This window comes from Hipposideros armiger, unplaced genomic scaffold (genome assembly GCF_001890085.2).
Source record: "Hipposideros armiger isolate ML-2016 unplaced genomic scaffold, ASM189008v1 scaffold_664, whole genome shotgun sequence".
Taxonomy (NCBI): Eukaryota; Metazoa; Chordata; class Mammalia; order Chiroptera; family Hipposideridae; genus Hipposideros; species Hipposideros armiger.
Genome location: NW_017732014.1, coordinates 931,251 through 959,003, shown reverse-complemented (window position 1 = coordinate 959,003; position 27,753 = coordinate 931,251). Strand labels below are relative to the sequence as shown.

General features: G+C 54.6%; 4 protein-coding genes across 4 annotated transcripts; all 4 read right to left on the bottom strand.

Moving 5' to 3' along the window:
* Nucleotides 1–222: 222 nt before the first annotated feature.
* On the bottom strand, nucleotides 223–2,900 carry APOC4 (apolipoprotein C4). Its single transcript, XM_019626221.1, has 3 exons — nucleotides 2,777–2,900; nucleotides 583–724; nucleotides 223–426 (listed from the first exon to the last, which is right to left on the bottom strand). The coding sequence occupies exons 1-3, from the start codon at nucleotides 2,847–2,849 to the stop codon at nucleotides 261–263; spliced, it is 381 nt and encodes a 126-aa protein (XP_019481766.1). The 5' UTR covers nucleotides 2,850–2,900; the 3' UTR covers nucleotides 223–260.
* Nucleotides 2,901–6,334: 3,434 nt separating this feature from the next.
* On the bottom strand, nucleotides 6,335–8,621 carry APOC1 (apolipoprotein C1). Its single transcript, XM_019626227.1, has 4 exons — nucleotides 8,537–8,621; nucleotides 8,318–8,395; nucleotides 7,692–7,818; nucleotides 6,335–6,541 (listed from the first exon to the last, which is right to left on the bottom strand). The coding sequence occupies exons 2-4, from the start codon at nucleotides 8,373–8,375 to the stop codon at nucleotides 6,481–6,483; spliced, it is 246 nt and encodes an 81-aa protein (XP_019481772.1). The 5' UTR covers nucleotides 8,376–8,395; nucleotides 8,537–8,621; the 3' UTR covers nucleotides 6,335–6,480.
* A 2,534-nt stretch (nucleotides 8,622–11,155) lies between these two features.
* Nucleotides 11,156–14,198, bottom strand: APOE (apolipoprotein E). The gene is made up of 4 exons (XM_019626296.1): nucleotides 14,133–14,198; nucleotides 13,027–13,086; nucleotides 12,369–12,546; nucleotides 11,156–12,003 (listed from the first exon to the last, which is right to left on the bottom strand). Exons 2-4 carry the CDS (start codon nucleotides 13,067–13,069, stop codon nucleotides 11,298–11,300), a joined length of 927 nt encoding a protein of 308 aa, XP_019481841.1. The 5' UTR covers nucleotides 13,070–13,086; nucleotides 14,133–14,198; the 3' UTR covers nucleotides 11,156–11,297.
* Nucleotides 14,199–16,249: 2,051 nt separating this feature from the next.
* On the bottom strand, nucleotides 16,250–26,990 carry TOMM40 (translocase of outer mitochondrial membrane 40). Its single transcript, XM_019626294.1, has 10 exons — nucleotides 26,900–26,990; nucleotides 26,523–26,802; nucleotides 25,710–25,777; nucleotides 25,136–25,228; nucleotides 24,229–24,330; nucleotides 24,043–24,148; nucleotides 18,486–18,608; nucleotides 18,287–18,363; nucleotides 18,080–18,182; nucleotides 16,250–16,903 (listed from the first exon to the last, which is right to left on the bottom strand). Exons 2-10 carry the CDS (start codon nucleotides 26,794–26,796, stop codon nucleotides 16,764–16,766), a joined length of 1,086 nt encoding a protein of 361 aa, XP_019481839.1. The 5' UTR covers nucleotides 26,797–26,802; nucleotides 26,900–26,990; the 3' UTR covers nucleotides 16,250–16,763.
* Between the last annotated feature and the right edge of the window lie 763 nt (nucleotides 26,991–27,753).

Sequence of the window (27,753 nt, the reverse complement as noted above, 5' to 3'; positions counted from 1 at the left end):
ATCTTTCACCCTCCATCCCAAACTGAGGATCCTGAAGTCTCCCACCCCCCACAAGCCCACAGTGAGACTCAGGACTTGGGGGGGGGGTCATCACCCTGCTCCTTTCCCCAAAACCCCCCAACTGTCCCTCTTGCCAAGAGTCACTTCCTCTATTCATTAACTGCAGGGGATGCGTGGGGTGGGGACTACTCTGGCCTCACTGAGGAGAGATTAGGACAGGGACACAGAAGAATTTCTTTATTGTGGAGACTGTGAACACTTTAGTCCTGGTCACTGTGCCGGCAGAGAAGCTGGGGACACAGGTTGTGAGCCTTGTTCAGGAGGCTGTCCTTGGAGCTACGAAGCCAGGCCTTGGTGCGGGGACCCAAGTCCTTCAGGTGGTCATCATAGTAGGTCTGCACAAAGCCCTGGACGGTGCTGGGGACCCTGCAGGAGAAGGGATATCACAGCAGAGACCCCAACTACCCCCCAAGACTGCCCTGTTCACCCCTCCTCCCTCAGATTCAAGGGTCCAGACCCCCAGTCCCTTCTTCCCTCAGACCCAGAAGTCCGGGTCCCGCAGACCCTCCTGCGCACACTCACTGGAACCACTGCCACCCCTCTCTGGCTCTTGTCACCAGCGGTTCTGTCAACGTCTTCACTTTGTTCCGCACCAGGTTCCAGGAACTACTCACCAGCCCTGGCGGGGGGCTCGGGGCTCCAGCAGTCACTTCTTGCTGGCATGCTAGGTGAGACCAGGGGCAACTTGGGTGGGCTGGAATCCCAGAACCCTACCTCCTTCCTTTTCCTCCATGCTCACTGTCACTGTCATTCCTGGTGGCCCACGGTCAGCCCCTTACCAGTCTTCTTTTTTTTTTTTTTTTTTTTTTTTTTAAGATTTTTATTGGGGAATTGTGGGGATGGGAACAGTGCTGGGGAATTGGGGGAAGGGGAACAGACAAGTTGCTGTCGTTTTGTTCTTCAATCTATTTGTGGAGGATGTTGTTTCACTGGCCCAAGTTGGCACCATCATTGCGCTCTTCCCTGGTGAGGCAGATCAGTCGCCGGCTTCTGGACGGCCGCTCACTGCGGCTGTTGGCCGCTCACGCTGGCTGTTGGCCGCTCACGCTGGCTGTTGGCCGCTCACGCTGGCTGCTGGCTACACACGGTAGCCCATGGCAACCCACTGCCACAGGGACTGCAGCCCACGCCGTTGCCGGCGACTCACAGCAGCCCAGCTCCAGGTTGAGCTGTTGTTCAGCATCTTAGCTGTGGAGGACAGTGTCACTGGCCCTCATATGTGGGATCCGAACCGGGGCCCTCTGGCATCCCAAGCGAGTTCTTAACCATCGCGCCACTCGGCCAGCCCTTACCAGTCTTCTTATCACTGGCCTTCACCTTCTTGTAGGTCCCTCTGACCACTTGCTCCCCTTCACCCATTGGTCATCTCCGTTCACCCTCTGTGCCCGTGGCCCCTCCTGTCACCCCTCTGTCTGCCTGTGGTTTTTTTCCCCTTAGTCTGTCGTTTCACCTCCCTGACCCCCGCCCGTCTCCTTCCTGATGCCTCCTTCACTCGCTGCCCCCTCTGCTCTCCTGTGACTCCCACCCTCTCTTGAACTACCTCTGCAGGCAGTGGAGGGAGAGCACAGGAGGACCTTCTGCCCCCAGGAATGGAGGTTGGCTAAGCCGTGCTATCTGTACCTCCTGATGGACACTTCACTCTCTTGCACCCACCTCTGTCCAGCACCCACGCACCTGAGCAAAGCCTCACCTAGAGAGAGCAGCCATCACATGGGTACATACGTACACACACGTATAGAGCCATCCACATGACCTGTGGTGTGCCCTGAGCCAATGACTTAACCTCTTCAGGACTCAGTTTCCCTTTCTGTAGAATGGGATAATGATCAGACCTACCTCCTAGGGTGACTGTGGGAATTCAGAGTGAACATGTGTAAGGCACTTGGAATGGTGCCTTGCACATTGTAGGCACTATATAAGAGTTAAAACTTTAAGGACATGTGCACAACCCAGATATAGTCACACCGGTACACACAGGCACCCTCACATGTGTCCATACACTCAAACCTTTTGCACACACATTTACCACGGGTGCATATTCATGCTTACACACATACAAACACACATGCGTGAACACTGTCATTTGCTCCAACCTCACATACACACCTCACACACAGCTGCCACTGGCACATACTTCCAGACACGCACACACATCTGCATCTTACAAAGCACACAAGCTCTGGGCCAGCCGAGTGGCACGTTGGTTAGGAGTTGGCTTGGGTCGCCAGCTCTGAGCAGCAGGGTCCCGGTTCGGATCCCACATGAGGGCCAGTGACGCTGCGCCCTCTACAGCTAAGATGGTGAACAACGAGCTGGACTGCCGTGTCGCCAGTGACGGCGTAGGCTGCAGCGGGGCTGGCTGGCAGCTGGCAGGCGCTTTCACAAGCTGCCATGAGCCACCACCATAGCGGCCATCCAATGGCCGGCGAGCGACTGCCTCACCCGGGAAGAGCGCAATGATAATACCAACATGGGCCAGTGAAGCGATGTCCTCCACAACTAGACTGAAGAACAAAAGGACAGCAACTTGTCTGTTCCCTTTCCCCGATTCCCCAATAAAATCTTTTTAAAAAAAAACAAAAATACACAAGCTCCGTACCCACACAGCTGCAAACTACACTGCATGTCACACAGTCACAGTCACAGTCACACTCACACCCCACACTGCTACGGGGGCCCCCACACCTGCCCCCTCTCTGTCCCCCCTCCTCCTCACCCACAACACAGGCCAGGACCACAACGCAGAGGCAGAGGGAGGGCAGGGCCCAGGGCCTGCGTCCAGAGAACATTTCTGGGGGCTCTGTACCTCTGTGCTCAGCGCTGCAGGCTGGGGGGAGGGGGAGGCTGCACAGAGCAGAGCCCGCCCCTGGCCTCCTCCTCACGCCCCTTGGCAGGGACTTCAGAGAGAGGAGCCCAGGTGACAGTGACAATCAGAGGCTATGCCCGCCCCCACTGGCCTCTCTCCTTCCTACCCTCCCAGTACCCTGGCCTGACAGGTGACGGCAGAATGCTCTTTGCCCTCCTGCACTGAACCTGATTAAAATCCTGGCTCCATCTCACATGACAGCCCCTCCATCTGGCCTCAGTTTCCTGCTCTGTTAAATGGCCCTGCTTCCAGTAGGACATTAATTCAATGAAATGATACAAGGAAAGGTCTTAACACAGAGCCTGGCAATGAAGGTGCTCACAGCTTGTAGCTGTTTATGATGATTTCTTTCGTCTTTTGGCTACAGGGCCAGACACACTCTCACCGCATGGCCTGGGCAAATACATTCCCTTCTCTGGGCCTCAGTGTTTTCATCTGTAAAACGAGGATGGTAATAAGTGCCTGCCTCGCATAGTCCGTGTGAAAGCTAGGTGAGGCCCTGGAGGGAAAGCATCAGATGCTCATAGTAGGAGGCTGTCAGCACAAGATTCAGGCCCAACGCGAGACAGGAAGCAAATTAGGCTTTTTGTCCTGGAGAACCCGCCACAGGCCAGAACACAAGGCTCGGCCAGGGGACCATGGGCTGCCGTCCTTGGTCTAGGGTTGCCAAATAAAATACAGGCTGCCCAGTGACACTGGAATTTCAGATAAAGGATTTTATTTCTAGAATAAGTATGTCCCATGAAATATTTGGGAATTATACTAAAAGTTATTTGTTGTTTACTTGAAATTCAAGTCTCACCCAGGCATGCTGTACTTTTAGGTGGTACATCTGACAACCCTACCATGGTCACAATCTGAACAGGACAGTCCTGACCCAGAGGCCTACAGCAGAATGCTGTGCATTCTAGCAGCCCCAGCATGGGCCCTGGCACACAGTAGGTATTCAACAAATGTTCCCTGAAGTTCCTCACTAACAATAATTAGCAAAATAAAACTTCCTATGGGCGGCCAGTGGCTAGTTGGTTAGAGCACATGCTGTTAACAACAAGGTTGCCGGTTCAATTCCTGCATGGGATGGTGGGCTGTGCCCCCCACAACTAGCTTGAAAACGGCAACTGGACTTGGAGCTGATGGGTCCTGGGAAAACACACTGTTGCCCAATAAAATTTAAAAACAAAACAAAAACAAAAAAACAACCTCCTAGAGTTTCTGTTTGGGATGACGAAAAAGTTCCAGAAATGGATGGTGGTGATGGTTGCACAATGTTGTGAGTGTACTTAATGCCACTGAACTGTACACCTAAAAATGGTCAAAATGAAAACTTTTATATTATGTATCTTACCATAATAATAAGAAAAGAAAATAAAAAGAAAAAATTCACCATGCATTGTGTTATAAGAAGCAGCATGGTGTGTGGGTCAGAGGCTACCTCCGTATCTTTCCAGCTGTGTGATGTGGTGCAAGTTGCTTAACCTCTCTGGGCCTGTTTCTTCACCCAGTGAATGCGAATCCTGGACTACCTGCCCCGGTGAATAAAGGAGATTGCTTACGTAAAATGCTGTGAACAGTGCCAGATATGCCACAAAGGTCAGTGTCAGCTGCTGTTTATTAAACTTGTGTTTCCTGAGCACATGCTATACACCAGGTGCCTTAGCAGGGTTTTAGTGCATTAACTCATTGAATTAACTCATAACAGCTCTATCTTTATCATTTCTACTTTTCAAATGAGGAAAGTGAAGCTGCAAGAGCGGGGTAAGGCCACTTATACCCAGGGCTTCTCAACCAGCAAGCGGTGAATTTGAACCCGGCCATCTCACACTACCTAGCCAAGCCAGAACAACCTCTGCCCCACCTCCCAACCCAAATCCTAGAGGGCAAGAGGGAGGTTGGAGCAGGGCATCAGGGGAGGTCGCTGACCCCTGCCCTGGCTCCAAGGTCAGTGTGGGCTGTTCACTGTTTGCTTCTTGCAATGTTTGTCCATCTCGGGGACAGGAACAGGCTGAAGGTCGTCCAGGGTGGACCTCAGAGGCAGCTCAAAAACAACTTTGGGGGAAATGGGTGCAAAGAAGTCACGAGGAGGGAGTGGGGTTTGGGTGTGGCAGGCCCTGAGACCCCCGAGTGTGTGTCTGAGTTTGAGGCTGTCTTTAAAAGCAGAGTGTACGCTTACTCCATGAACTGCTCCTCCGTCTGCGTGGCCTCCAGCCCGAGAGTTTTCCATGGGCTTCTGAAAAAGCTTGAAAAATAAATTGACTCCAAAATGCTAGAAAAATGGCCAAGTAAAAATTAGTAATTGTTCGAGTAAATCGGTAGAGAATACACCCTTATGCCAACCAGCCAACCGTAATGCAACTTCTCATGCAATTAATGTCTACTGAGGGACTTGGGTGCATTTTAATCTGCTGAGTCTGATGTGAATGAGGCCTGGGACCGGGCATGTGTGTTGCAGCCAGCACGTTCCTCAGGGGGACTCGGGGAAAAGGAAAGTAGGGTGAATACGAACGTGGTCCTGGGATCCCCACCTGGGTTACAGTCCTGGCTCTACCCACTTTTGGCTGTGACATCACACAAGTGATTTTAGCCTTCTGTGCCTCAGTTTCTTCCTCTCTAAGACAGGGTCAGTGACATCTACCTCAGAGGGGCTTTGTGAAAACCTAGTGTTTAGGGATTTTTTGTTTTTGGATTTACACACTTGTTTCACCAAATATTGTTGAGCACCTGCACTATGCCCAGTCCTGTGTTAGGCTATGTCTGAGGACACAGTGGTGACAACAGCCCTGGCCCTTGTCCTCCTGGGGCTCACAGTCCAATGGGGTGGACAGACCAGTCACCAGACAGTGACGACTCAGAGTGGGCAGGGCTGGGATGGAGATCCTTGACCCAGCGTAGGGGTCAAGGAGGGCTTCCTGGAGGACGGGACATCAACACTGAGACTGGGAGGGTGGGGATTGTGTCAGTCTTTCAGGGCTCTAGCCCATGTCCTATCCTTGCCCTCTTCCATATCCCCTTTCATTATCCATTGAAAGTATAATACACACCTACTGTGTGCACTGTGCTGAGTCACCCCAGTTCCTTATCTTGGGCAGCCCACTAGGGAAGAGTACATACAGTATAGCAGAGTGATAGCCCCAGGCTGGGGGGTTCCCATCCAGCACTCCACTTCCTGGCTGTGTGACCTTCCTTGCACAAGTGACTTCACTTCTCTAAACTTCAGCGCCTTCTTGGGGTTACTAGAACCCAGCTTTCAAGGTTCTTGTGGGGATTCTTTTGAGATCATGTAGTCCAAAATCCTCAGCACAGAGCAAGGAGAGAATGTGCAATGCATTTAAATCCTTGCTTCTCCTCCCCCAAGGCGCAACTCCCACCCTGTCCCATAGCCCCTGCCGCACAGCAAAGAAGCAGTCAGAATTCTCTATATGATTTTTATTGGTGGTGTTGGGATGGGGACATGGGGCATCATGGAGGAAGTCCTGGCACAGGTGCGGAGGGCATGGGAAATTTCAGAGCCTCCTCCCGGATATAGCCTCAGAGCACAGGGGCAGCCCTCCTGGTGTTCAGAAGAAAGTCGTTTTGAATTTCTCCTTCACTTTGCTGTATGTCTCCGAAAACCAGACCCTATAGGGGGAGATGGAGGAGGGTTTACTGTTTTGCCTCCCCCAGGATGCCCAGATCCTGCTCCCTACTTGACTCCCTGATCTTATCCTTCCCCCAAGAAAATAACGGGTATCTCTCCATCTGTAGGCTAAGGAGGAGCCCTGGGCTGGGTGACCCAACTTCTGTGCTTCAGTTTCCCAGATGCGCCAGAGCTCCTTAAAGTCAGAACACTTTGTGCCCTGACCTGGCTTTCAAGGCCTGACATCTCTTGCTACCAACCCTTTCTCTAAGCCTGCTCATGCCCTAGCTGTCCCCTATTCATTCAAGGGCACTTTTCAGCCCCCCTGCCTTTGCCCAGTCTGTTCCCCTTGCAGCGACTGCCACCCTCTCCTTGATTATCTACAGATCTTCCTACCTCAGGGCCTTTGCACCGGTCACCCTCCACAGGGAACATCCTCCCCAAATTTCTCAGCCTGGCTGGATTTTCCTAATCATTGAGATCTCAATTTGAAGTGTTATCTTTTCAGAGAAGATCCGGTCACCAAGTCTACAGAAGCCTCTCCCCAGTCTTGGTAGTTTACACCCACCCTGTTTATCTTCTCAATGTTTACCTCTATCTGGGCTAATCTGGAAATTCACTGGTTTATTGTCTGTTTCCCCAGCCGGAATTTCCCTCCCCTCTTCACAGGAATGTCACCCCCTGTGGACTGGGACTTTTATCTTGTTCATCATGATTACTCCCCACTTTAGAACAGTTCCTGGCATTTAGTAGATGCTCAATTTATATTTGTTCATGAGTAAATGATTCTCTAACTCACTAAACAGAGCCAATGTTGGTTAAATACTGTGTTGAGCATTTACAACGTGCCAGGTGCTATGCAAGTGCTCTGGTTTTACTCCCCTCAGAACCACCCATTTCACAGATGAGGAAACTGAGGCTCATGACCACACAGGAAGTAGTGAGCCTTTGCCAACCTGTGGACCCAGGCCTGTCCGACCCCCCAAACTCAGGACTATCTCTACTGTGTGGCTGGATGGGGAAGTCAGGGAACCTGTCCCCCACGTCTGAGCACTCTGAGATTTAGCTGTGTGACCATAGAGACTTTGTCGGTTTTCCAGTCTGCTAATCAATACAGCCCTCACCCTCCCATGCCCTGGGAAGAGTCCTAACCGGGTCTTCCTGGGAATGTCGCTCTGTTTGATGTGGTCAATGGCTGTCCGGACCTTCTCCTCCAGGGCACTTCCGAACTTCTTTAGGTCCCGAGAGAAGTCTATGTCACTCAGGGCGTCAACTGGGTCTACTCAGCAGATGGGCAAGGGTGCAACAATTTCAGTTTGGGGAGCCCTTAGGATGAGCTTCCAGGGATGGAAAAGGAGACCCTTGAATATGATTCTTGGGGGCCATAGTGTTAGAATGGGGGGAGGGGATCACTGGAGCGACCCAAAGGATATCCAAACCGCTGAGCATTGCCTTACTCTCAGCACTGGACCCAACTCCCCACCCCTTTCTAGTAAAAGCAAGACAGCCAATCCCGAAGGGGTAAGAGTCCTTATGTCATCGGTAGCTAGGGCTCTCCTGGGCAGATTTGTCAACTGCTGGTACACCTTGAGAGAACCTTGAGAACCCAACTGGCCGGGTGGGAGTGGGGGTGATCAGTGGATGATAGGGGAACCAGGGCACAGGAGGGGCTCCAGCGCTCTCAGGGGTCCTCTAAGCCTGGACTCCAGGCCCATGGCCAGATTCAAGCTCCCAAATCTCAAATCTCAAGCTCCCAGATTTTCCTATTCCACTGTTACCTTCCAAAACCATCGCCAGAACCACCACCAGGACCGGAAGCGACAGCATGAGCCTCATGGTGAGGCCGTAGGGGTACTCTGGAGGCAGAGATGGGGGTAAGGGTGATCAGTGGCAACCTTCCTTCCTCCCACAAGGTCCGTCCACCCCGTTTCTTGTGCTCTTGTTGTGTGTGTGTGTGGTGGTGGGGCGGGGGTCCCTCCCGGGCACCAAGCACCAACCTGGATCAATCGCTGGACAGCACAGGTAGCAGGTGTACCAGCCTGGCCTGGCCGGGCCTTTATAGACTAGGGAGAGGGTGGGGCAGATTAATCTCCCTCCCCCTGGAGCCTGCCTCCCTGTGCCCACCCACCTTTTCCTCTTCCATCCCTCACTGGTGGGCGTGGGGGTCAGGTGGGTCACAGCCAAGTCCTTTAGCCTGAAGCCTCTTGCTGTTCATTACCCTCACCTCCAAATCTGACTGCTGGGGGACCTCAACCTGAGCCCCTTGCTCCCTCAGGGGACAGCCTTCACCCTCTCCCCTCCTGCTTAACACCCTTCTCCCAACGGGGTTGGGGGTGGGGTGGTCTTTCAGTAACTCTGTTACTCAGTAACTCAATTCATACTGTGTCCCCAGGCCACCTCTCCCATCCCCTCCCCCTTCTTAGCAAGCCTCTGCAGCTCAAACAACTCTTACACTCACATCTGTGGGGGGCACGCAGTCTGCCCCCACACTCCTACCCCTCATGCCTCCTCCATTCTCACTTTCAGACTAGCCCTTCAAGCCTCCATTTCCTTGCACTCTGGCAGCATCCCAGGCCTCTCCAGATGCTCCCTGGAGTCGTAACTTCACAGCCCCCCCTCTGCGTTTTGGGGATGGGTTTTTTCAGCCTGTCTAAACCCCACAAACTCATCTGCAAGGCTTCTAGTGTTGCCCCTCCATCTATTCCACCAGATCCCCCACCCTTTCATCGCCCCTGCCACTCTCCAAGCCTCCAGGGCCCCTGGAAACACTCCATCTGCTCTTCTTCACCCTCTCAGGCCCCAACTGGCACCAAGCCCCCACCCTTGCCACCCCTCCTAACAAACACTACATCTATTCCCCAGGGCTGGAGTCCAATGCTTCCTCCACTCTTCTTCAGCTGCCTTTGACCGCCAGTGACCCCTGGCAGCTCGGGGGAGGGTGGCCTCAGGCCCCAGACTCTAGGTTGGCTGGCCTTGTGCCCCCACAACCACATGTCAGCCTGGGGGCGAGGGGGAATGGTTGTGAAAGGGGCGCACAGAGCAGGCCCTGGCAGGATTGCAACACCCCTTTGGCCAGCTCAGCAGCTTCAAGGCCCTGACAGTCCCCAGCTGTCTTCCCAGACATCGACTCCTTTCCCCTCCTTTCCCCACCCCACAAAAATAGAACTACTTTGCTTTTCCAGTCTCATCCTCACCTCAACTATAGGGGTTTCCGTTTATAGACGGGGAAACTGAGGCAGAGCCAAGGAACGTTCAATGGCTAATTGTAGGGGAAGGGGCTGTTTGTTCCTCCCCTTCCCAGACTCTAGGCTGTCTCTCTGGATCCCTGCTGGAGTCAGCTTGCACCCCACGGCACCCCCTGCCAGCCTCTGTTTCCCAAAGCTCCTTGTCTAGCCCTTGTCCCACCTCTTAGACCTGACTGGGGCTGCAGTGAGGTTGGACATCCCTCTGCTCAGATGTCTTCATGCATGGTGAGAATTCAAATTCATCTTTCAAGTGGGAGACAGGGCTGACGCTTCCTCCCTTGTTGACACCTGGGGAAACTGAGGCTCCGCGAGGGCTCAGCCCCAGCTCCAGGGCACATAGTCAGTCAGCAGCAGCAGGTTTGGCTGGGACCAGGCCTTCTGACCTTCCCTTCCTCACTCAGCCCTGGCTGAGTCAAGAAGCAAAGACCCCCAGGAAGACACAAGTTCAAGCCCTGGCCTGTCCCGTAGTGGAAATTTGCTCCCCTCTGAGAACTGAGGGGGTGGGAGCGGAGAGCACCTGCGGCTCCATCCAGGGCTTCAACCTTTAACCCTCTGTCAACTCCCAACTCTCTCCCAGCCCCGAACTCCAGGGGCCTGTGCAGATCTTCACGGGTGTTTCCTCTTTATTCTCTCTCTAACCTGGGCCCAGCGCCCACACAGGAGAGAAGGAATGAGAATGAGGGTAGGGGATGGGGAAGCACAGCTCAGGGAGAAGGGACTTGCGTACCCAGAGGGAAGGAGAACGGCAGAGGGCTCAAGTGCAACAGAATAGCCGAGAGAACGAACCCTCATGGAGGAGGAAGGGAAAAAAACAAACAAGCTGGATCAGGGCAAGAGAAACCGGAGGGGGGAGAGATAAAAGATAGAGGTGGAAGAAAACAGGAAGTTAGAAAAATGAAGTGTCTCAGTGAGAGCAGGACAGACGGAGGCCAGGAGAGGGAAGGAGGCAGAATCAGCTAAGATTAGATGGAGAGAAGGGGAGAGAATGAGTGGGAAAAAATAAAGATGGCTTCAGAGTGGCAGTGGTCTCAGGTCTTTTGAGTCACAACAACTCTATGAAGCCGGGCAGACCGAGGTTCAGAGAGGTTGCTTTTGCCCACAGTAGTCAGGGGCAACTGCAGGATTTAACCCAGGGGTGGATTTTGTCCAGAACCACATCTCAGAGACGGAATGGAATGAGGCAGAGGGAGTGAGCGGCAGAGGAGGCAGCATATCTCAGAAAGGGACAGAAGGAAGACTGAGAGTTAAAGGAGGAGACACAAAGAAATAGACACACACACACATGGACAGAGGAGACAAGACTGAGAACTATGTGTGGGGAAGGAGAAACAGGCTGCAGCTGTGAGAAATCACACTCAGACGCCAAGCCCGTGCTGTGAAGTTTGCTGAATCTTTATTAAGCCAGGGCCTACCAGGGGGACAGCGGGGTCAGGGACAGGGCCTCCTGCAGGCTGGGGGAGGCAGTGGGCATAGGGTGGCAGGAGTGGGGCCCACCAGGTGGCATGCCTGGCACTCACTGGTTCTCACTGGGCATAGGAGTGGGGCTGGTGCCCACGGTGGACTGTATCTTCTCCATCAGCCCCGCCCACTGGCTCTGCATGTCTTCCACCAGGGGTTGGAACCAGCTCTTGAGGCGCTCCTGGAAGGCCTGGGCCTCTAGGCGTATCTGTATGGCTTGCTCCTCCACCTTGGCCTTCAACTCTTCCATCTGATCGCGCATGTCGTCTAGGCGGTCGCGGGCCCGGCTGCCCAACGATTCTAGCCGCTCACGCATCTGCTGGCCCCAGGCCTCAGCCCGCTCCTGCAGCGGCTGGCTGACAGTGATGGCCCGCAAGCGCCCCTGCTCCACTAGCGGCAGGAGGCGCTCACGGATGGTGCCCACCCCGCGCTGGGTGCTCTCGCGGGCCGCGGCTTGGTAGATGGCCAGGCGCTTCTGCAGGTCTTCCGCGTCGCGGAGCAGCCGCTTGCGCAGCTTGCGCAGGTGAGAGACCAGACGGCCCCGCAGGTCGTCGGCGCTCTGGCCCAGCACGGTCTGCGCCTCGCTGCGGTACTGTGCCAGGCGGTTGCGCACATCATCCATGTCAGACTCTAGCCGGGCCTGCGCCCCCTGCAGCTCCTTGGTCACCCGGTCCTTTGTCTCCTGGGCTAAGGGGCCCAGCTGCTCCTCCAGCTCCTTCCTGTAGGCCTTCACCTCTTTCATGGTCTCCTCCATCAGCATCCTGTGGGCCGGAAAACCGGAGGGAGTGAACATGTGTGGAGAGAGAGACAAAGGGAGAAAGATGGAATGGGGGAGGACAGAGAAACCCCAAAGAGGAAGAGGCCAAGAGAAAACAAAAGTGAAGAGTGTGAGCGACTCAGCTAGAATGATGGAGGGAGACAGAAAGGAACATGCCAGAGACAGGAAGAACTAAGAAAGAATCAGAGGTAAAGCTACGAGTTCAAAATGGAAAAAAGGAGTAAGAAATGAACAGAACCTCCCCCGCCCCAATAGCTGGTGACAGAAAGAAACCCAGACCAATGGAAGCTGAGGTTCCAGAAGGAACTGCCCACCAGGAGGGTCAGGGGCTACGGTGGGGACACTCACGTCAGTTCCTCAGTGACCCGGGCGCTGAGCAGCTCCTCCTGAACATTGTTAGACAGGGTCTGCACCCAGCGCAGGTAATCCCAGAAGCGGCCCAGTGCCTGCTCCCAGGGCTGGTTGGGCTGCCACTCGGTTGGCTCCTGTCTCAGCTTCACCTCTTCCTCCACATTGGCCTGGCATCCTGTGTGGAGCAAGATCACTGCCGTCAGGGTGCTCTGCCCCCTCCAGGCACACAGTAGGTGCTCCACAAATGCTTGTGCTGGTCTTCAGAACACTGGTGGGCAGGGAGGGGGTGGAATGACAGCCAGCCTGTTTCATTTCTTGACAAGCACCTACTGAGTGTCTCTGTGTGGTCTGCGCAGGGCCATGTGGGGGTGATGGAGAATAAAGATACAGCTGACACTTATGCGGTGCTCAGTGCCTGCCTGACAACAATGCATTAGAAACTGTTATAACTCCCATTTTAAGGAGAAACTGAGGCCCAGAGAGAGTAAAATAGCTGCTCAGAGCCAGTGAATGTCAGAAGAGGTCTCAGACCTGGGCCTCCTCTCAAGGGGAACAGAGACCAGAAGAAGGAACTCAGGAATGAAAGGGGGGCAGTGGGTAGAGGTGAGGGTGAAAGGGGGAGGGGCAGTAAACCTGAGCAAGCCCCGCCCCATACCTGCCAGGAGCGTAACCACCAACGCAGCCCACAGAGCCTTCATCTTTAGTGCAGGTCAGTCTAGGGAAGGGAGAAACTGTCAATCAACAGCCAGTGGGGACTCCTCCCACTCAGAGAACCCCACCCACCGGGTCCTGGCCTTCTAAGTCTCAACTAGCCCCAGATCTGCATCATCCTAATCCTATCACAAACATTTACGGAGCAGCCCCTCCATTGTCTATTTAACTTCTACATTGTCTTCTTCTGTCTCCTTATTCCAGGATGGCCGCCCCGCCAAAACTCCATCCCCCTCTCTTGGGGTTCAAAACCCACTCACCCTGCCCCCCAGTTCCATGTAAGCCCCAGTTGGGCTTTTTAAGTTCCAGCCTCACATTCCTCGTTCTATCTTCACATTCTAAGCTCCAATTTCACATTCAAGTGCCATCTTTCACATGTTAGCTAAATTAATCCTCATTTTAAAATCCTTCTTCAATCAACACTCTAGCTACCTTGCCACCACCCCTGAACCCCCAGTTAAGGCAATCTGAAGACGAAGGGGGCACCCAGTAGGTACTCAATAAATGAGTGACAATTTGTGGGCTCTTGATAAGCCTCATCTGGCTCTTCTACAGGCCCAGAAGTTTCCCCCACCCCACCTTCTAGCCGGATGCCCCTGTGGCCCACCACTCCCTTAAGTCTAATCCCCAGCCTCGGGCCTCATCCCCAGCTCATGCTTCTGTTCAGACCCGGGCGTAGGACAGTCACCTCCTCCATCTAGCCCAGGGGTCAGCAAACTGCAGCTCGTGAGCCACATGTGGCTCTTTGGGTACGTTCCGTCTCAAAAGTTTGCTGATCCCTGGAAGAGCCAACCCTGTCCCTCACAATTTAAAAATTATTCGAGAGCCATAAATATATTTTTACATAATCACCATTATGTGAATAGCCTTTGAAAATTTTAAAAATCAAACTATGATAGTTTTATTTTCAATTTTACTTCAGAGGCTCGCGAGCTGCAATTTGCTGACCCCTGGCAGCTCTTCTGTCTCAAAAGTTTGCCGACCCCTGATCTAGCCCATCCCCCACAGAAGCCCTGAGCTGGTCTCCGTGCCCCCAGTTCTGCTTCTCACCAGCTCCTGGGTAAGCACGTCCTTCGCCTCCCCTCTGGCTGAGTAGGACTCAGGAATCCCAGACTCCTCCAATTATAGGGCTCTCCCCCTGCCCCGCCCACTCCTCTAGGGCTAGGGCAAGCTGGCCAGCCCCCAGTCACGCGGTGGGCTGTTCTCCCCCTTCACACTGCAGGGAGGAGAAAAGAGGAGGGGCTTGGAGGCCCTGTGATGCCCCCAACCCCCATGAAGGGAGGTGACAGCTCATCCAGTAACTGGCACCCTCCTCTATTCTGGGGTGGGCGGGTGAGGGCTGGGCATAGAAGGGGAAGGAGCAAGCAGCCGCTGACAGCACCCCTTCCCTGCCCCTTCCCCTGTGGATGGGTCAATAATTTGAGGAGGGGACTGGGGGCCGAAATCCTGGGTCAGAGGAAGGAGGGGCTGGAGGCTTGGATATCTGGGTCTAAGGGAGAAGACTGCAGACCCATGAGATGGAAGACCGGTGGGAACAGAGTAATGCACCTACTAAATGCCTAGGCTTTGAGAGTGAAACCCGGCTCTTAATCCTAGCTCCTTCTTCGACTGTGACTTTAGGCACAGATGAGCGCCTCTCTGAGCCCGTCTGCATTTGTGAAATGAAAATCCAGCTCTTCTCCCTAGCACAAGCATTGTGGATTCCAGGAGCTGCCAGAATACCGTGCCTTCCACAGAGCTTGAAGCATTCATGCTGCCTGGTTAGGACTGGGGACTCTGGAACCAAACTGCTGGGGATCGAATCCAGGTTCTGTCAGTTGCCAGCTGTATGACCTTGGGCAAATGACCAAGCCTCTGAACATCCAGTTTCTTGGTCCAGAAAACCTGGGAAATAGCTGCATTTACATCATCATTCAGTGATGCAACAAGCTACAGTTAAGTCCTCACTTAACCTTGTTGATAATGATTCTCGGTACTTTTGCAAAATGTATAATGATGAAACCAATTTTACCAGGGGCTAATTGATAGAAACAAGAGTTAAGGTCCAATGGCATCTTGTTACAAGACGACGTTGAACAAAACATTGAGAACTTGGCTGTACCTCTATGTATGAAGTACTGAGAACATCTTTGGCACACAGTGGGTCCTATATTAGATCTAACTGCTGTGATTGGCCATGAGCATTCCAAGTCACCTCCCTCGCTGCCCTGTTACATGAATCCAGCTGTTTCACAGATGAGAAACTGCGGGTTCAGAGGTGGCAAGGCCACACAGGGAGAACAGGAGGAGCTGGGAATTGGATTCCATGGGGTCAGGGGAGGCTGAATGCCTGGTCCCAGGAAGGGGGGCCACAATGCTAGCCAGGCCTGTTTGCTTTGGCCTCAGAGGGCGCTAACAGGGAGCGGGTGTTGTGGTTCCTCCAGGTAATAAGGGGTCATCTCTGCCCGGCAGCCTCCCTCCCCATACGCTGTGTGTGGCAGACAGGGTTTCAGTTCCAGTCTGGAGGAGTCAGAGGTGTTTACCTGAGCCCTAGGTGGGCCGAACCGATCCCTCCTCCTCCTCCTGAGACACAGGTGATCCAGCCTCCAACCCTTCATCCAGACCAGTCAGAGGCTCCAGCCTCTTCCCCAAGCCCGGAGGTCCTAAGCCCAGGCGCTTCTCCCCCGTCAGGCACAGTCATTGATTCTGAAATCTTGCCGGGTGCTAGAATCCCTCATGAAACTTCTGGAAACTCACCTCCCAATCAGAAAGTTAAAACCCCATCATCCCTGCCCCTCTTGAAACTTCGAAAGCCCCTGGCATCCCAGCTCACTGTCCCTACCCCTGCATTCGGACAGTGCTATCCCTGTGGCTTCAGCTCCCAGGGACAAAGTCCCCTGCAGTCACTCTGGCCAGGCCAAGCCGACCCAGTGACCACAAGGCCACACCCTACCGATGAGGGAGCGCCTGTGATGTTCCAGGGAGGGCAGAAGTCACAAGGAGATTGTAAGACACTGGGCCAGCCCCTTCGTTCGGGTTACCAGGCAGCTACCAAGCCTGACTCCCGGCGGCGGCATCCTTCGCTCCAGCCCTCTGGCGCCCTCTACCGGCGACAGTGGGAAGGTCGGATTGGATGGAATGAGCGAGCAAAAAGGGACCACAAAAGGGAGGAAAACCAAGGCCTCCCATTTCTTTTTTTACACATGTATATTTTTTGTTGTTTTTTTCTTTTTTTTCTGTAAAATGTCCCAGTTCTTCCATAACTTATAAACATGATTTATACCGAGGGATGGAAGGGAAACAGGTTGGGGGCTGACCAGGGATGGGAAAGCTCCTCTTCTTGCTGCCCTCTTGGGGCAGGGACCGGGGCCCAGGGCCCTTTAGGGAGCCGGGGACGCCCCAACACCTCCCTGAGGTTGTGTGGCTGCCTCTGCCCCTGGTGCTCAGAATCCGGCGTGCCCCTCACTCTGGAACCCCTTCCAGGACCCAGGCCCCCTCGTGCTCTGAATCCTGAAGCGCCCGTGGTTCCAGAATCCCCCCTCAGCTGCTGGGGTGATGGGTTCCCTCATTTCCGCTGCCCTCCTGACCCCCAGGAGAGAGGGAAGGGAGGGGCAGGGGGGCTCAGGTTTCCCCTCCGTGGCAGGGGGAGGGAGAGTGGGATCTGAAGGTGGAAGGGCATGGGAGATGGGGGCCAGGCGGAGCTCAGCCGATGGTGAGGCCAAAGCCACACTGGAACTTGTTCTTCCGGTGATTCAGGAAGGCCCCGAGGGCCAGTGTCAGGGGCAAGGGGGGGAGCTTCTTCTCCAGCGTGGCGCCCACGATCCAGTTGCTGTCCACAGAGCCTGTGGGCAGACAGCTGTTGTGAGAACCATATGCCAGCTTCTCTCTGTCCCTTTGGAGTCACACTCCAGGCCACCTCAGACACCACCAGCCAGACTGCCAGCTTCCAGACCTCTGACCACGCTGTTCCCAGACACCCCTTCCCACACCCCAAGTGCTTCAGCCCTGGGAGCAACCCACTTATTCCTCAGTTCAGTGAGCCCTCCCCCCCAGGAAGCCCTCTGCCATCCCAAGTCCTGTCCACACTCGGTCCTCGTTCCCTGGGGATGAGTCTGTCCTTCCCAGTGAGTCCCATGAGGACAGGGCCTTATCGCCACTGTATCCCCAGTACTCTCAGCGCAAGGCTGGGCACAGAATGGAAGACTGAAGTCTCCTCTCGGGCTCGTTTATCAGAGCCTGACACGTGTGAATGGGGCTGGCCCCACGTGGGAGGGGTGCTCACTTACTTCATGGGAGTACAGCTGGAACCCCAACCCAGCCTCTGCCACCAAGCGGACTGGCTTCAGAAGCCAAGGAACCCCTGGGCCTCGTTACTGCCAGTAGAAGCCCTGCCTTAGGCCGAGTGAAGCTGCCTTTGGGCATGGTCTTCACACTCCCCAAACCTGAGAACTACTGAGGTCTGAGACAACTTAGGACTGGACATCAGGACGAGAGTCAGCCAGCCAGGGGCGAGGTTCGGGACCAGGTAGTGACTGTGTAACCTTTAGGAGCCTCAGTTTCCATTAATGTGAGATGAGAGGGTGTGCCGGATGTGCTAAGTTGCCTTCTACTTATGGGAAAAGAACAAAGATGGCCAAGTGCAGAGTGGGAGAGGGCTGCTGGCTGGGGAGGGAGATCATGTGGTAGGTGCAAAGCTCAGGGCCCAGGCCCCCACTTTCTTTTTTCTTTTTAGCTGAGCCATCCTGCCACCTGTTGGCAGCTCGCTCAGTGGCTGCTCAGCTCAGGCCGTGAATGGAACCAGCGACCCTGTTGCTCAGAGCTCGCACTCTTACACGAGCTCTTAACCAACTGAGCCACTCGGCCGGCCTGGCCCTCACTTTTTAACGAGTGTTCTTGGGTAATTTGGAGGCCCACAAAAATCCCAGCATGCTACCCTCCATCATCTCCTTTGGCGTATACCCACTTAGAGCTGAGTTGACTCTCGCCTGTTTTCCAGGTGGGAAAACTGAGGCTTGTACCTTTGAAGAGGAGGTTGGCCTTGGGCAGGTCCAGCTGGTACCCGAAGGAGACACTCGTGTCCTGCATCCTTGTGCTGGCCTCAAACTCCACGCCCACCTGCAGCTGGAAGGGGCCAGGGCAACAGAGTCAGCTTCCCAGGCTGGACTCCCGGGGATACACGCCCACGTGGAAGTGTGCCCTTATAGCCGGTACCTGGACTAGCTTACCTGGTTACTGGCTTTGTGGTAGTACGTCGCGTGCATGCCCGCCTGACCCAAGGTTACCGTCGCCAACCAGTTGTTCACTGTAGGACAGCAGGATGGGGGGTGGAGTAGGTTACCAAGCAGACTTGGGAACCCAGGCCGTGCCTCCCTCAGACCCAGGAGTTTAGTCCCCAACCCCTCCTCCCTCAGACCCCAGGCTCACATGTGTATTTCCCAGCTAGAGACATGACAGTGCCCTCCTCCCCGGGCCGCCGGTGGTAGACCAGCTCTCCGCCCAGGGCCAGACATGGCGTGATACTCTGGAGGTAGTGGGCCACGAGGATTCCTGCGGGTGAGATGGTGGGGCATTACCTGGGCTTTGTGGTTGTCAGTTTCCGCCTGGCCCCAGTGCTAGGCCAGACTCCTGCTCTAGGCAGCCCTGCTGAAGGCTCGGGCCTGTCCTCTGGCTTCCCACACCTGCTTCTGGATCGGTTCACAGGGCTCAGAGGCCAGCCTTGGAGGCCCCAAGGGACCTCATCTGGTCTGCACAACCCGGGGCAGTTGGCATTCACTTGCCACCGTTTACAGAGGCGGCTGAGGGACTTAATTAAGTCACTCGCCCATGGTCACAAAATGTGTGAACCACTCTGCTGCTGGGAGAGCACACCTGCCGGGGGCTAGAAGGCCTGGGTTCAAATTCTAGCCCTGCCACTTGGCCAGAATCATCTACTCATTCAATTGAGGGGGAAACTGAGGTTCACAGAGAAAAGTGACTGTTTATAGTCACACAGGGACTTCAACTCACTGGCCTCTCAGCTCTGCCAACTGTTGGGACTGAGGGCTGTGACCATCCCTCCCTCCTGCCCCAGCCCCACCCTCCTCTCTGGTCTCCTGGTGGAGCCTCAACCTCTCCCAGCAACTTCACGTGCAGCAGACAGAGGGAGCTTGCTAAAGCACACACACAGCCCTATTGTCCCCCTGCTCACAACCTGCTGTGGTTCCCCAGTGCTGAGACCCTGGCTCCTCACAGCACACCTACAAGGCCCCACGTGGCTCGGCCCCAGCTTCCAAATAGAGACATTTCCTCTTCCCATAACTCAGCCAGCCACTTGTGTCTTGATTGCACCCACACATGGAGCTCTCTCTGCCCACTTGGGCCTGTGCATACACTGACCCCCTGCCCGGTGTACCATTCCCTCTGCTTAGTCTGGCCAAATAAATATCTGCACCTAGATGCCTCCTGGATTTAGCTACTTGTCTCCAGCACACCACCACATGGGAGCCACCATCCCCATGGGACCCTGGCAGTCGCCTTGCCCTGGTCCTCTGCTTCCACCTGACTCTTGTCATCGGCCAGAACACACAGCACTGAGTCTGCGGGAGCCCGAGTCCGAGCGCAATCTCCCCTGTTGAAGTCTCTCCCAATCCCCATGTGCCTCCTGGGATCTGGCTCATTCCCACGCTGCACCCGTCTCTGCTCCCTAAGCACATATCCTCCGGCCCGTGGTCATCGCAGCCCCGATGCTCTTCCTCGCAGGATGCACAAGTCACTGCCCAGCACCTAGCTCCTCTCCTTGCAGGCCTTTTTCATGAATCGCTCATCCCTTCATGCATTTCTGTTTCCTTAACCCACTCTTAGCCAGACCCAGCTCCCCCATGGCACACGAGCTCCCTGAGGCCAGGGCTTTGAGACCAGCAGCTCTCATCCCCCCATTCTGCAGGGGTTGGAGCAGCCATGAAGAACCTGGTGAGTCCAAGCCCTGCCAGAAGGAAAGAAAGTGGGTCAGAGGTCTGTGAGAGCAAAGAGCAGGCCTCAGGTGAGGGGCAGAACCGCAGATCTGGGAAAGGAGTCCTGTCTCCCGATCTGCCTCCCAAACCTGCTGGGCAGGAGCAGGTTTGGGCTGCCACCCACTGCACAGCTGGGGCCACTCCAGGATTCCTTGGGGAAGTGGCCTGGGGCAGAAATGGCAGACACCGGGGGGCAGACGCTCAGGTCGGAGCAGCACCAAAGGGAAGGTGGTTCTTGGCCCCCGCTGGACAGCATTTCTTTCTGCCCTCCAGCCCTGCAGAGGCCTTTTTTGAGTGCTTCCCTTCTCTTCAACCTCGCTTGGAGTAGACACTGCCATTTTAGAGAAGCTGTCCCTGTCACTCCAAGTGAGACGGGATCCCCGTTTTAAGCTCTCATAGCAACATGGACTTTTCCTGTGTGAGATTTCTCACAATAGGAATGAAGTCAGTGTATGATCATCATTTAAAGGCAAATATCTCTCCCTCTGGCCTGCGAGCCCTGTGGTGGCAGTGAGGGGCTGTGTTGGTCACTGCTGTGCCCCAGCACTGCCCCGCTCAGAATGGCGCAGAGGCTCCAGAGGAGCCGAGGTCATGGGGGCGGGAAACCAGGTAAGAACACGAGCCCTTGAGTTAGGCCGCCATTCAAATTCCAGCTCCTCTGCTTCCTTGCCAGGTGATCCCAGGCCAGAGCTGTGAAATGGCAGCCATTAAAAACAGACATCTCTGGGGCCGGCCGAGTGGCGCATTGGTCAAGAGCTGGCTTGGGATACCGGCTCTGAGCATTAGGGCCTCGGTGGATCCCACATATGAGGGCCAGTGACACTGCCCTCCACAGCTAAGATGCTGAACAACAGCTCAACCTGGAGCTGGGCTGTCGTGAGTCGCCTGCGACGGCGTAGGCTGCAGCCCCTGCTGCAGTGGGTTGCCATGGGCTACCAGCGTGAGCGGCCATCAGCCAGCGTGAGCGGCCAGCAGCCACAGTGAGCGGCCGTCCAGAAGCCGGCGACTGATCTGCCTCACCCGGGAAGAGCGCAATGATGGTGCCAATTTGGGCCAGTGAAGCAACGTCCTCCACAACTAGACTGAAGAACAAAAGGACAGCAACTTGTCTGTTCCCCTTCCCCCAATTCCCTAGTGCTGCTCCCATCCCCTAACTCCCCAATAAAAATCTTAAAAACAAAACAAAACAAAAAAACGGACATTTCTGCCCTCATGGGGTGGCACCAAGACCCAACACAGAGTGAGCCCTAACTACGCATCTGGTCCGGAACTGAGGGCTGAACATGGGCTCTCTTACCGAATTCTTCAGCAAGAGGTGGTCACTGCTATTGTGCCCTTGTGACAGGTGAGGAAACTGAGGCTCAGAAGAGGTGCAGCCATTGGCGTCCTACATCTGAGCTCTCGCTGGTAAGTTACTTGTGTGCTCATCACTGACCTGATCCAGTAGGCCCTGTTTTTAAGAGTGTCTGAGGGGAGGAAGAGGCACCTATAAGAGTTGATATGAGAGTGTTAGCTGGTGGCTTTGAGCTCCAGGGAAGACGGACCTGGAAGCCAGTGTTGGGGAGCACAAAAGGTTGATACTGCCAAGTGTGTGTGTGGGGTGGAGAGGTGCCACAGAGAAGAGCATGGGCCCTGGAGTCCAACTTGCTGTGTGTCCTTGGGGAAGCACCCTCTCTGGGCCTCAATAAGATGGGGATAATGGCAGCACCTATCCCACAGGGCTGTCGTGAGGATTCAAGGAGCAGTTTTCATCACTATTCTATCCTCAGTGCCTAGAACAACTGAACAAAGGGGAAGATGCACATAACATGCTTAAGGCCTGACCAAGGGCAGAGGTAAAAGATGGGACCTGCCATTACCACTGCTTACTCCTTTGCTCAGTATTTTCTAAGCATCTACTCTGATCCCGGCAAGGTTCCAGGCCTGAAAAGCTGACATCCTAGTGTAGGAGACAGGCAATAAAGAGCAAGACAATTTCAGAGGGAAGAGCTACAGTGACTAGGGGACAGGGTGAGGTGATACAGTGCAAACATGTACACGCTTTAGTCACGGAAGGTCTTTTAGTCAATGTGATGTGTGCCCTGAGACTCACTTATTCAGCCACGTCAAAACCAGAGAATTCCAGGGGGGAGGGGAGTTGTCACTTTGTGAGGAGTGAAAAGGATAACTATTGCACTGTTTTGTACACCTGAAACTAATAATAATAAACAAAACAAAAAAACCCAGAGAATTCCAAGCAGTAGAACAGCATGTGATAAGGTCCTGGGGCAGAATGAATACAGCAATTCCAGGAAGAGTCAGAAAAGTTCATGTGCAGTGAGTGTGGGAGCAGAGTGGGTGCCATCAGAGGTCAGCAGGGGACAGAAATGTTTCTTCTGGCCCAAGGCCCGTCATCTCCCCTGGAAACTCACCAAGGAGGCCTCTCATGCCGTTTCCCAGTCTCCTGGATTTTATGACATGGCCCTTCCCTCCTTCCCTTCTCCCTGCCAGGGTAGCTCCTCCCCTTCCTTTGGAAGCTCAAAGGTGATACCTCCTCTGAGAAGGCTCCTTTGCCTTAGCAGGCAGAATTACAGGCAGAATTACAAGTTCTCCCTCAGCACCCCCGGGGATTCTGGCTTCTAGCCTCCACAAATGCACTCAATACTCAATGCCCACAAGCCTACTCTCTGCAACAGAGCAAATGCCGGAATCACCAACTCTATCCTCCTAGCCGTTCAAGCCCAAAACTCCGGAATCATCTGGATTCCTTTCTCTTATCTCCCACATCCAATCCATCAGCAAATTCCATCAGCTCCACCTTCAAAGTATACCTAGATCTGACCACTTCTCACCCCCTCCACTGCCCCTAACAGTGGGTCCCTTTGTAGTCTATTCTTCACATGTTAGCACAAGGGATACTCTTAAAAGCCAAGTCAGATACTGTCCTTCTCAAATCCCTCCAGTGGCCCCTGCCCGATTCATTCAGACTAAAGGCCAAAGTTCCACAAAGCCTCATGTGATTTGCCCCCCTGACTCCTCTGACTTCTATCACTCGCCTTCTTTCCTCATCCATTACAGCCATTCTCCTCCTTGATATTCCAGTAAACAGTCCTGCCTCAGGACCTTTGCATTCACCATTCTCTCCGGCTGAAAAGCTCTTTGCCCATATATCTGCTTGGCACTTTCCCTCAGTCGTTGTTCAAATATCACCTACGTAATGAGGCCTCCGCTGAGAACTCCACCCACCCCTCCTGAGGCCCTTATCTTTCGGTACAGCCCCCATCACCTAACATCTCTTCATGTATTGCTTTACTTGTGTCTGCGTCCACTAAAATGGAAGCTCCCAGAGGGCAGACTTAATTCTCCTTTGCTCACATTATCCTCTGTGCCTAGAATATATACAGTACTCGATCAATAAATACTCATTAAATAAACGTAGAGAAATCGAACAGACACCCAGACACAACCTCCCACAAAACCTCCAAACCACTGGAGAAATAGAAGTGCAAACAGAAGTCAGACGGTTCCTGACCCCAGCCAGCCCAGTTTCCCTGTCAGCCTCCATCTCAGACTACCTGCCTCCTCCCCACATGGACCCTGCCCACCCTGGGATCTGTTCTGTGCCCCCAAACAAGCCCAGAGACCCATGAGTGATAACAATAGCTCATTTCCTTGGGACCCTTTACATGCCTGACTCCCTTTGAAGCTTTTCACACACATGAACTTACAAGACCTACTCAACAACCCTGTGAGGCAGCCCAATTTTACAGACAAGGGAACTAAGGCCCACAGAGGTGCTGGAGTCTGCCTACAATCGCAGTTCAGTCAGTGGCAGAGCTGAGGTTTGAACCTGCTTTCTCCTTCACAATGCTATGCTGCCTGATGTTTCAAAACCCCTCCTATCCCTGCCCATTTCTCGGATGGTAGAAAGGAGGGCCAGGGAAGGGCATGGACTTGCTGGTAAAGCTGGGACTGACTGGGATTTGACCACCCCCCAGCCCTGCGCCTCTTACCTGAACCCACCAGGACATCTGGGTTCCCCAGGGTGACGGCTGCTGTGAAGTCAGAACCCCGGTACTCCCCGTCTACCTGCCAGTTCACAAACTTCGACTGCTGGGTCTGTGAGGGAGGAAGGGGAATGTGAGGGCAGCCTGGTGCCCGGGGTGGCTGGGGCAGCAGCCGACTTGACTCCCACTCACCTGGATGGCCATCTTGGATCTGAGGCCAGGGCCTAGCTGGTGAATGACCTGAGCATTGAGGCTGCCGCTATTGTCCATATCACCCACCAGCACGGGGAATGCCTGTGAGGCAAGTTTAGAGGTTAGAGACCAGAGGTCTAGCATTATGGACATACATGAGTGACAGGCTTAGGTGAGACGCCTAGGATCAGAAAGCCTCGGATTGAGGTCCCCCCCTGCCAGGAAGCCCTCCCTGACCACCCAGGCTGAATTAGACTCCTCTCTAGGCTCCCACAGCTTTTGGGTTCCCCCATTTCAGTCCTGCCCACCCTGGATTGTCACTCTAGAGATAAACCTGTTCCCTCTCTCTACTAGACCGTGTGCCCCATTGTTGTTTTAGTCACTGCTACATCCCCGGCACAGAGCGGGGCAAAGAATGGGGGTACAATGAAGGTCTGTTGAATAAACCAATTTATTGAACTGGAATAGTTAATGTAAGCAGTGATCTAACTCAGTTTCCCAATTCCATCTGTTCCTACCACAGCCTCCTTCCAGTCCTCCAGTTTTGCGCCCACTCCCCTACCCTAGACTCTACATGGCAGCCTGAGGGACATTTCTAAAGCACATACCTGACTATGACTTTCCTTAGTTCAAATTTTTCCATGGCTCTCCAGTGCCCCCTAGATAAAGTCCAAATGCCTAGTTTGGCACTCAAAGCCTCACCCAGCACAAGACTGGGCAGAGAGCAGGGGTTCAGGATGAAGGAATGGCCCATGTTCCAACACATCTTGGAGAGCCACACTCCCCGCTCCCAACAGCTCCCTCAGCAGCTCTGGTCTCCTACTGACAAAGCTTTCTTTGCCTAGTGCGTGGCTAAATATTAGTTAGAAGAATGATACAATGAATGAAATGACAAGAGGAACCTCACCTCTGTTGGACTCAGCTGTTTTGTCCCCACATACGTGACTCCGAAGTGGTAGTTGGACTCCCCGATTGTGCTGAGGGCTACTGTGTGGTTCACCTGAGAGAAGAGGGAGGGCTGTGGGGATGAGGCTCTGGGCCACCCCCAACAAACCCAGCTGAGCTCACTGCCAGCACAGCTCCCCTCCAGCCTGGGATGGGGTGCTCACCACATGGAAATACTTGCCAGTCAGGTTTCCCCATCAAGGAGGAAAACAGGCATCTCTGGGCTGGGCAGGGGGTAAAGACTGGGAGGTGTGGCCTGACTAGATTAGACTTAGAAAAAGAATGTGGTAGGGGATGGGGTTACATACCTGGCACTTCACTCCTGCCTGGGTTTTATGGGGGGAGGGGTACCTCTAGATTCTGGGTCCCTAAACACTACCACGGGCCCCCACTGAGGAGACAGCCTGGCACTGTCTCTGAGTCTTTTCAAGTACCAAGGTATCCAGTCCTTAGGCAGGAGTAAGGGGGATTGTATGCAGATGCAGGGGGAATGCCTGGGATGACCTCTGCAGGGTAAGGGCACCAGGAAAGCTCACCTGGAAATGGTTACTCAACCCTTTGTTGACTGTGAGCTTGACACCTTCCATCTGAATAGGAAACAGCTCTGAAGAAGAGAAATGCTGTCATACTCCACGCTCCACAAATACACACCCCAACTCTCATCCCTGTCTTCTCTATCAGCCCAGCTTTCCTTTCTCCAGAGAAACACAGAATGTCCCACAAAGTACCCCAATGGTAGTTCAACCTAATGGATGGGGCCAGGACCGGGGCCTTTGCCTGCATCCAAATCCCAGTGCCACCATCTACCACTGTGTGACTTTAGGTCAAGTTATTTTATCTGTGTCAAACTTGTCATCTGTAAGATGATGCTCACCACATGGAAATACTGCAAAGATTTAATGAGTTAACACAGACTGAATGCCATGACAGTGCTCAGTAAGTCTCCAACACTTTTGCTATCACAATTACTCCAAGCCAGGATCCAGAAGCCTTGGGTTCCACCCCCACTAGACCCTTGCTGATACCTGGCTGACACTGTGACCTTGAGCCTCAGTTTCTTTCCTGATCACACGAGGAGGCTGGCTTGGGTGATCCCTGGGGGCTCCTGAGGTCCCTAAGGCTTTTCTGTACTCCTACGGCATTACATCCCGAGGTTCCACCATTTGATCCCATCGTTCTAAGCCCCAAGTCCAACGTTCCACCATTCGATCCCAACGCCAACTCCTAACGCTCTGTTAAATAATTCCAATGGTCCGTGCCAATTCCCAAGGTTGCTTCAAAGTGCCCCCCCCCACGCCTTCCCCCGAGATCTGGGCCATCACACCCCCACCAGGTCCCTCGCCCCTCACCCTTGCACTTCCGGTGGCACTCCTCGAACGTGCCGGGGTTGGGCAGGCAGCCGCAGGCCCCATCGTCCGCGGTCCCTGCGGCGCTGGCGGCCGCAGTCCCGGGGGTCCGTTCCGAACCTCGACCCGCGCCAGCCCCAGCTCCCAGACCGCCCCCCAGAGGCGGCAGCGTGAAGCCCGGAGGAGAGGGCGGAGGCGGTGGCAGTCCCACGAGGGAGGGCGCAGGCGGCGGCGGCGGCCCTGCGGGCGGCGAGCTAGCGGCCAACACGTTGCCCATGGTCGCCTGGAAGGGAAAAGGTCAGAGGGCGGAGGTCAGGGTCTGCGCGCTCCGGGCCCAGGCCCCAGCCAACCCTCACCCTGCTCTGGGCCCCGGTTCTCACTGGCGGCAGCGCCTGCTCCCGGCCTGGCCTCCGTTCCCACCCCGTGCGCCACGCGCAACCGAACCCACTGCCGCCGCCGCCGCCACCGTGGCCCCGCCCCACCTAGCCTATTGGTTCTGTATACCCTGAGTTCCGCCCACCAGCTTCAGGGCCTGGCCTTGCTATTGGAGCCATGGATGGGAGTCCCACCCATCTTGTTGGAACGTCCTTTTCTATTGGCGTCCACTCGCAGGCAGGTCAAAGCACACCTGCCAGCCCTTCCATTGGCTCGCGGAGCCCGCGTCTATTGGCTCGTGACGCCGCGGGTTCCGGTGCTCGCCTGCCATTGGTTTGTGCTGAGCACTTTGCAACGCCCACTGACTTGTCGCCTCCGCCCCTCTTCCGAAGGCGCCCCTCTTCTGACTCTGCCCCGCAGCGAAGTTGAGACGATAATTGGTCGGCTTTGGCCCTTGCAGCATCCAGGTTGGCTCCGGCAGGCACAGGCCCGACCCAGGTGACATAATCAGCCTGGTGTGCTCATTGGCTAACGTGCCAGGGTCGAGGGACACGGGTAAAGGTGGGTTGCGCGGCAGAGGCTGCTAGGCAGCAAGGTCAGGCCTCGCGCCCCACCAGGCACCGCGGCAGAGGGACAGATCCCCCAGTCCGGAGTCGGCGACTGAAAACCGGAAGCGTTGGCCCTTCCCACAGTGCCTCGGGAGAATTCTGACCGGTTATGTGAACCCTGTCCTGCTTCTTTTACCCACAATACCCTTTACTTAACGCTACAGTTGCCATAAACCCACTCCTCTCGTTTCCCATCATGCCTTCTGTCCGCCCTTCCCCACACCCCGGACCTGCGTCACTGTAGTTTCTAT

Coding starts and splice junctions, on each gene's coding strand:
- APOC4 (XM_019626221.1), bottom strand. CDS start 2,849: ATGTTCTCTGGACGCAGGCCCTGGGCCCTGCCCTCCCTCTGCCTCTGC. Junction 725..2,776: donor GGTCCTGGCCTGTGTTGTGG/GTGAGGAGGAGG, acceptor GGTCTCACCTAG/CATGCCAGCAAGAAGTGACT. Junction 427..582: donor GAGGGGTGGCAGTGGTTCCA/GTGAGTGTGCGC, acceptor CTTCTCCTGCAG/GGTCCCCAGCACCGTCCAGG.
- APOC1 (XM_019626227.1), bottom strand. CDS start 8,375: ATGAGGCTCATGCTGTCGCTTCCGGTCCTGGTGGTGGTTCTGGCGATG. Junction 7,819..8,317: donor TCTGGCGATGGTTTTGGAAG/GTAACAGTGGAA, acceptor TCTGCTGAGTAG/ACCCAGTTGACGCCCTGAGT. Junction 6,542..7,691: donor GACATTCCCAGGAAGACCCG/GTTAGGACTCTT, acceptor CTCCCCCTATAG/GGTCTGGTTTTCGGAGACAT.
- APOE (XM_019626296.1), bottom strand. CDS start 13,069: ATGAAGGCTCTGTGGGCTGCGTTGGTGGTTACGCTCCTGGCAG. Junction 12,547..13,026: donor GGTGGTTACGCTCCTGGCAG/GTATGGGGCGGG, acceptor TGCTCCACACAG/GATGCCAGGCCAATGTGGAG. Junction 12,004..12,368: donor CGGGTCACTGAGGAACTGAC/GTGAGTGTCCCC, acceptor TCCGGCCCACAG/GATGCTGATGGAGGAGACCA.
- TOMM40 (XM_019626294.1), bottom strand. CDS start 26,796: ATGGGCAACGTGTTGGCCGCTAGCTCGCCGCCCGCAGGGCCGCCGCCG. Junction 24,331..25,135: donor AACAGCTGAGTCCAACAGAG/GTGAGGTTCCTC, acceptor CTTGCCTCACAG/GCATTCCCCGTGCTGGTGGG. Junction 16,904..18,079: donor GGCCAACCTCCTCTTCAAAG/GTACAAGCCTCA, acceptor GTCTGCCCACAG/GCTCTGTGGACAGCAACTGG.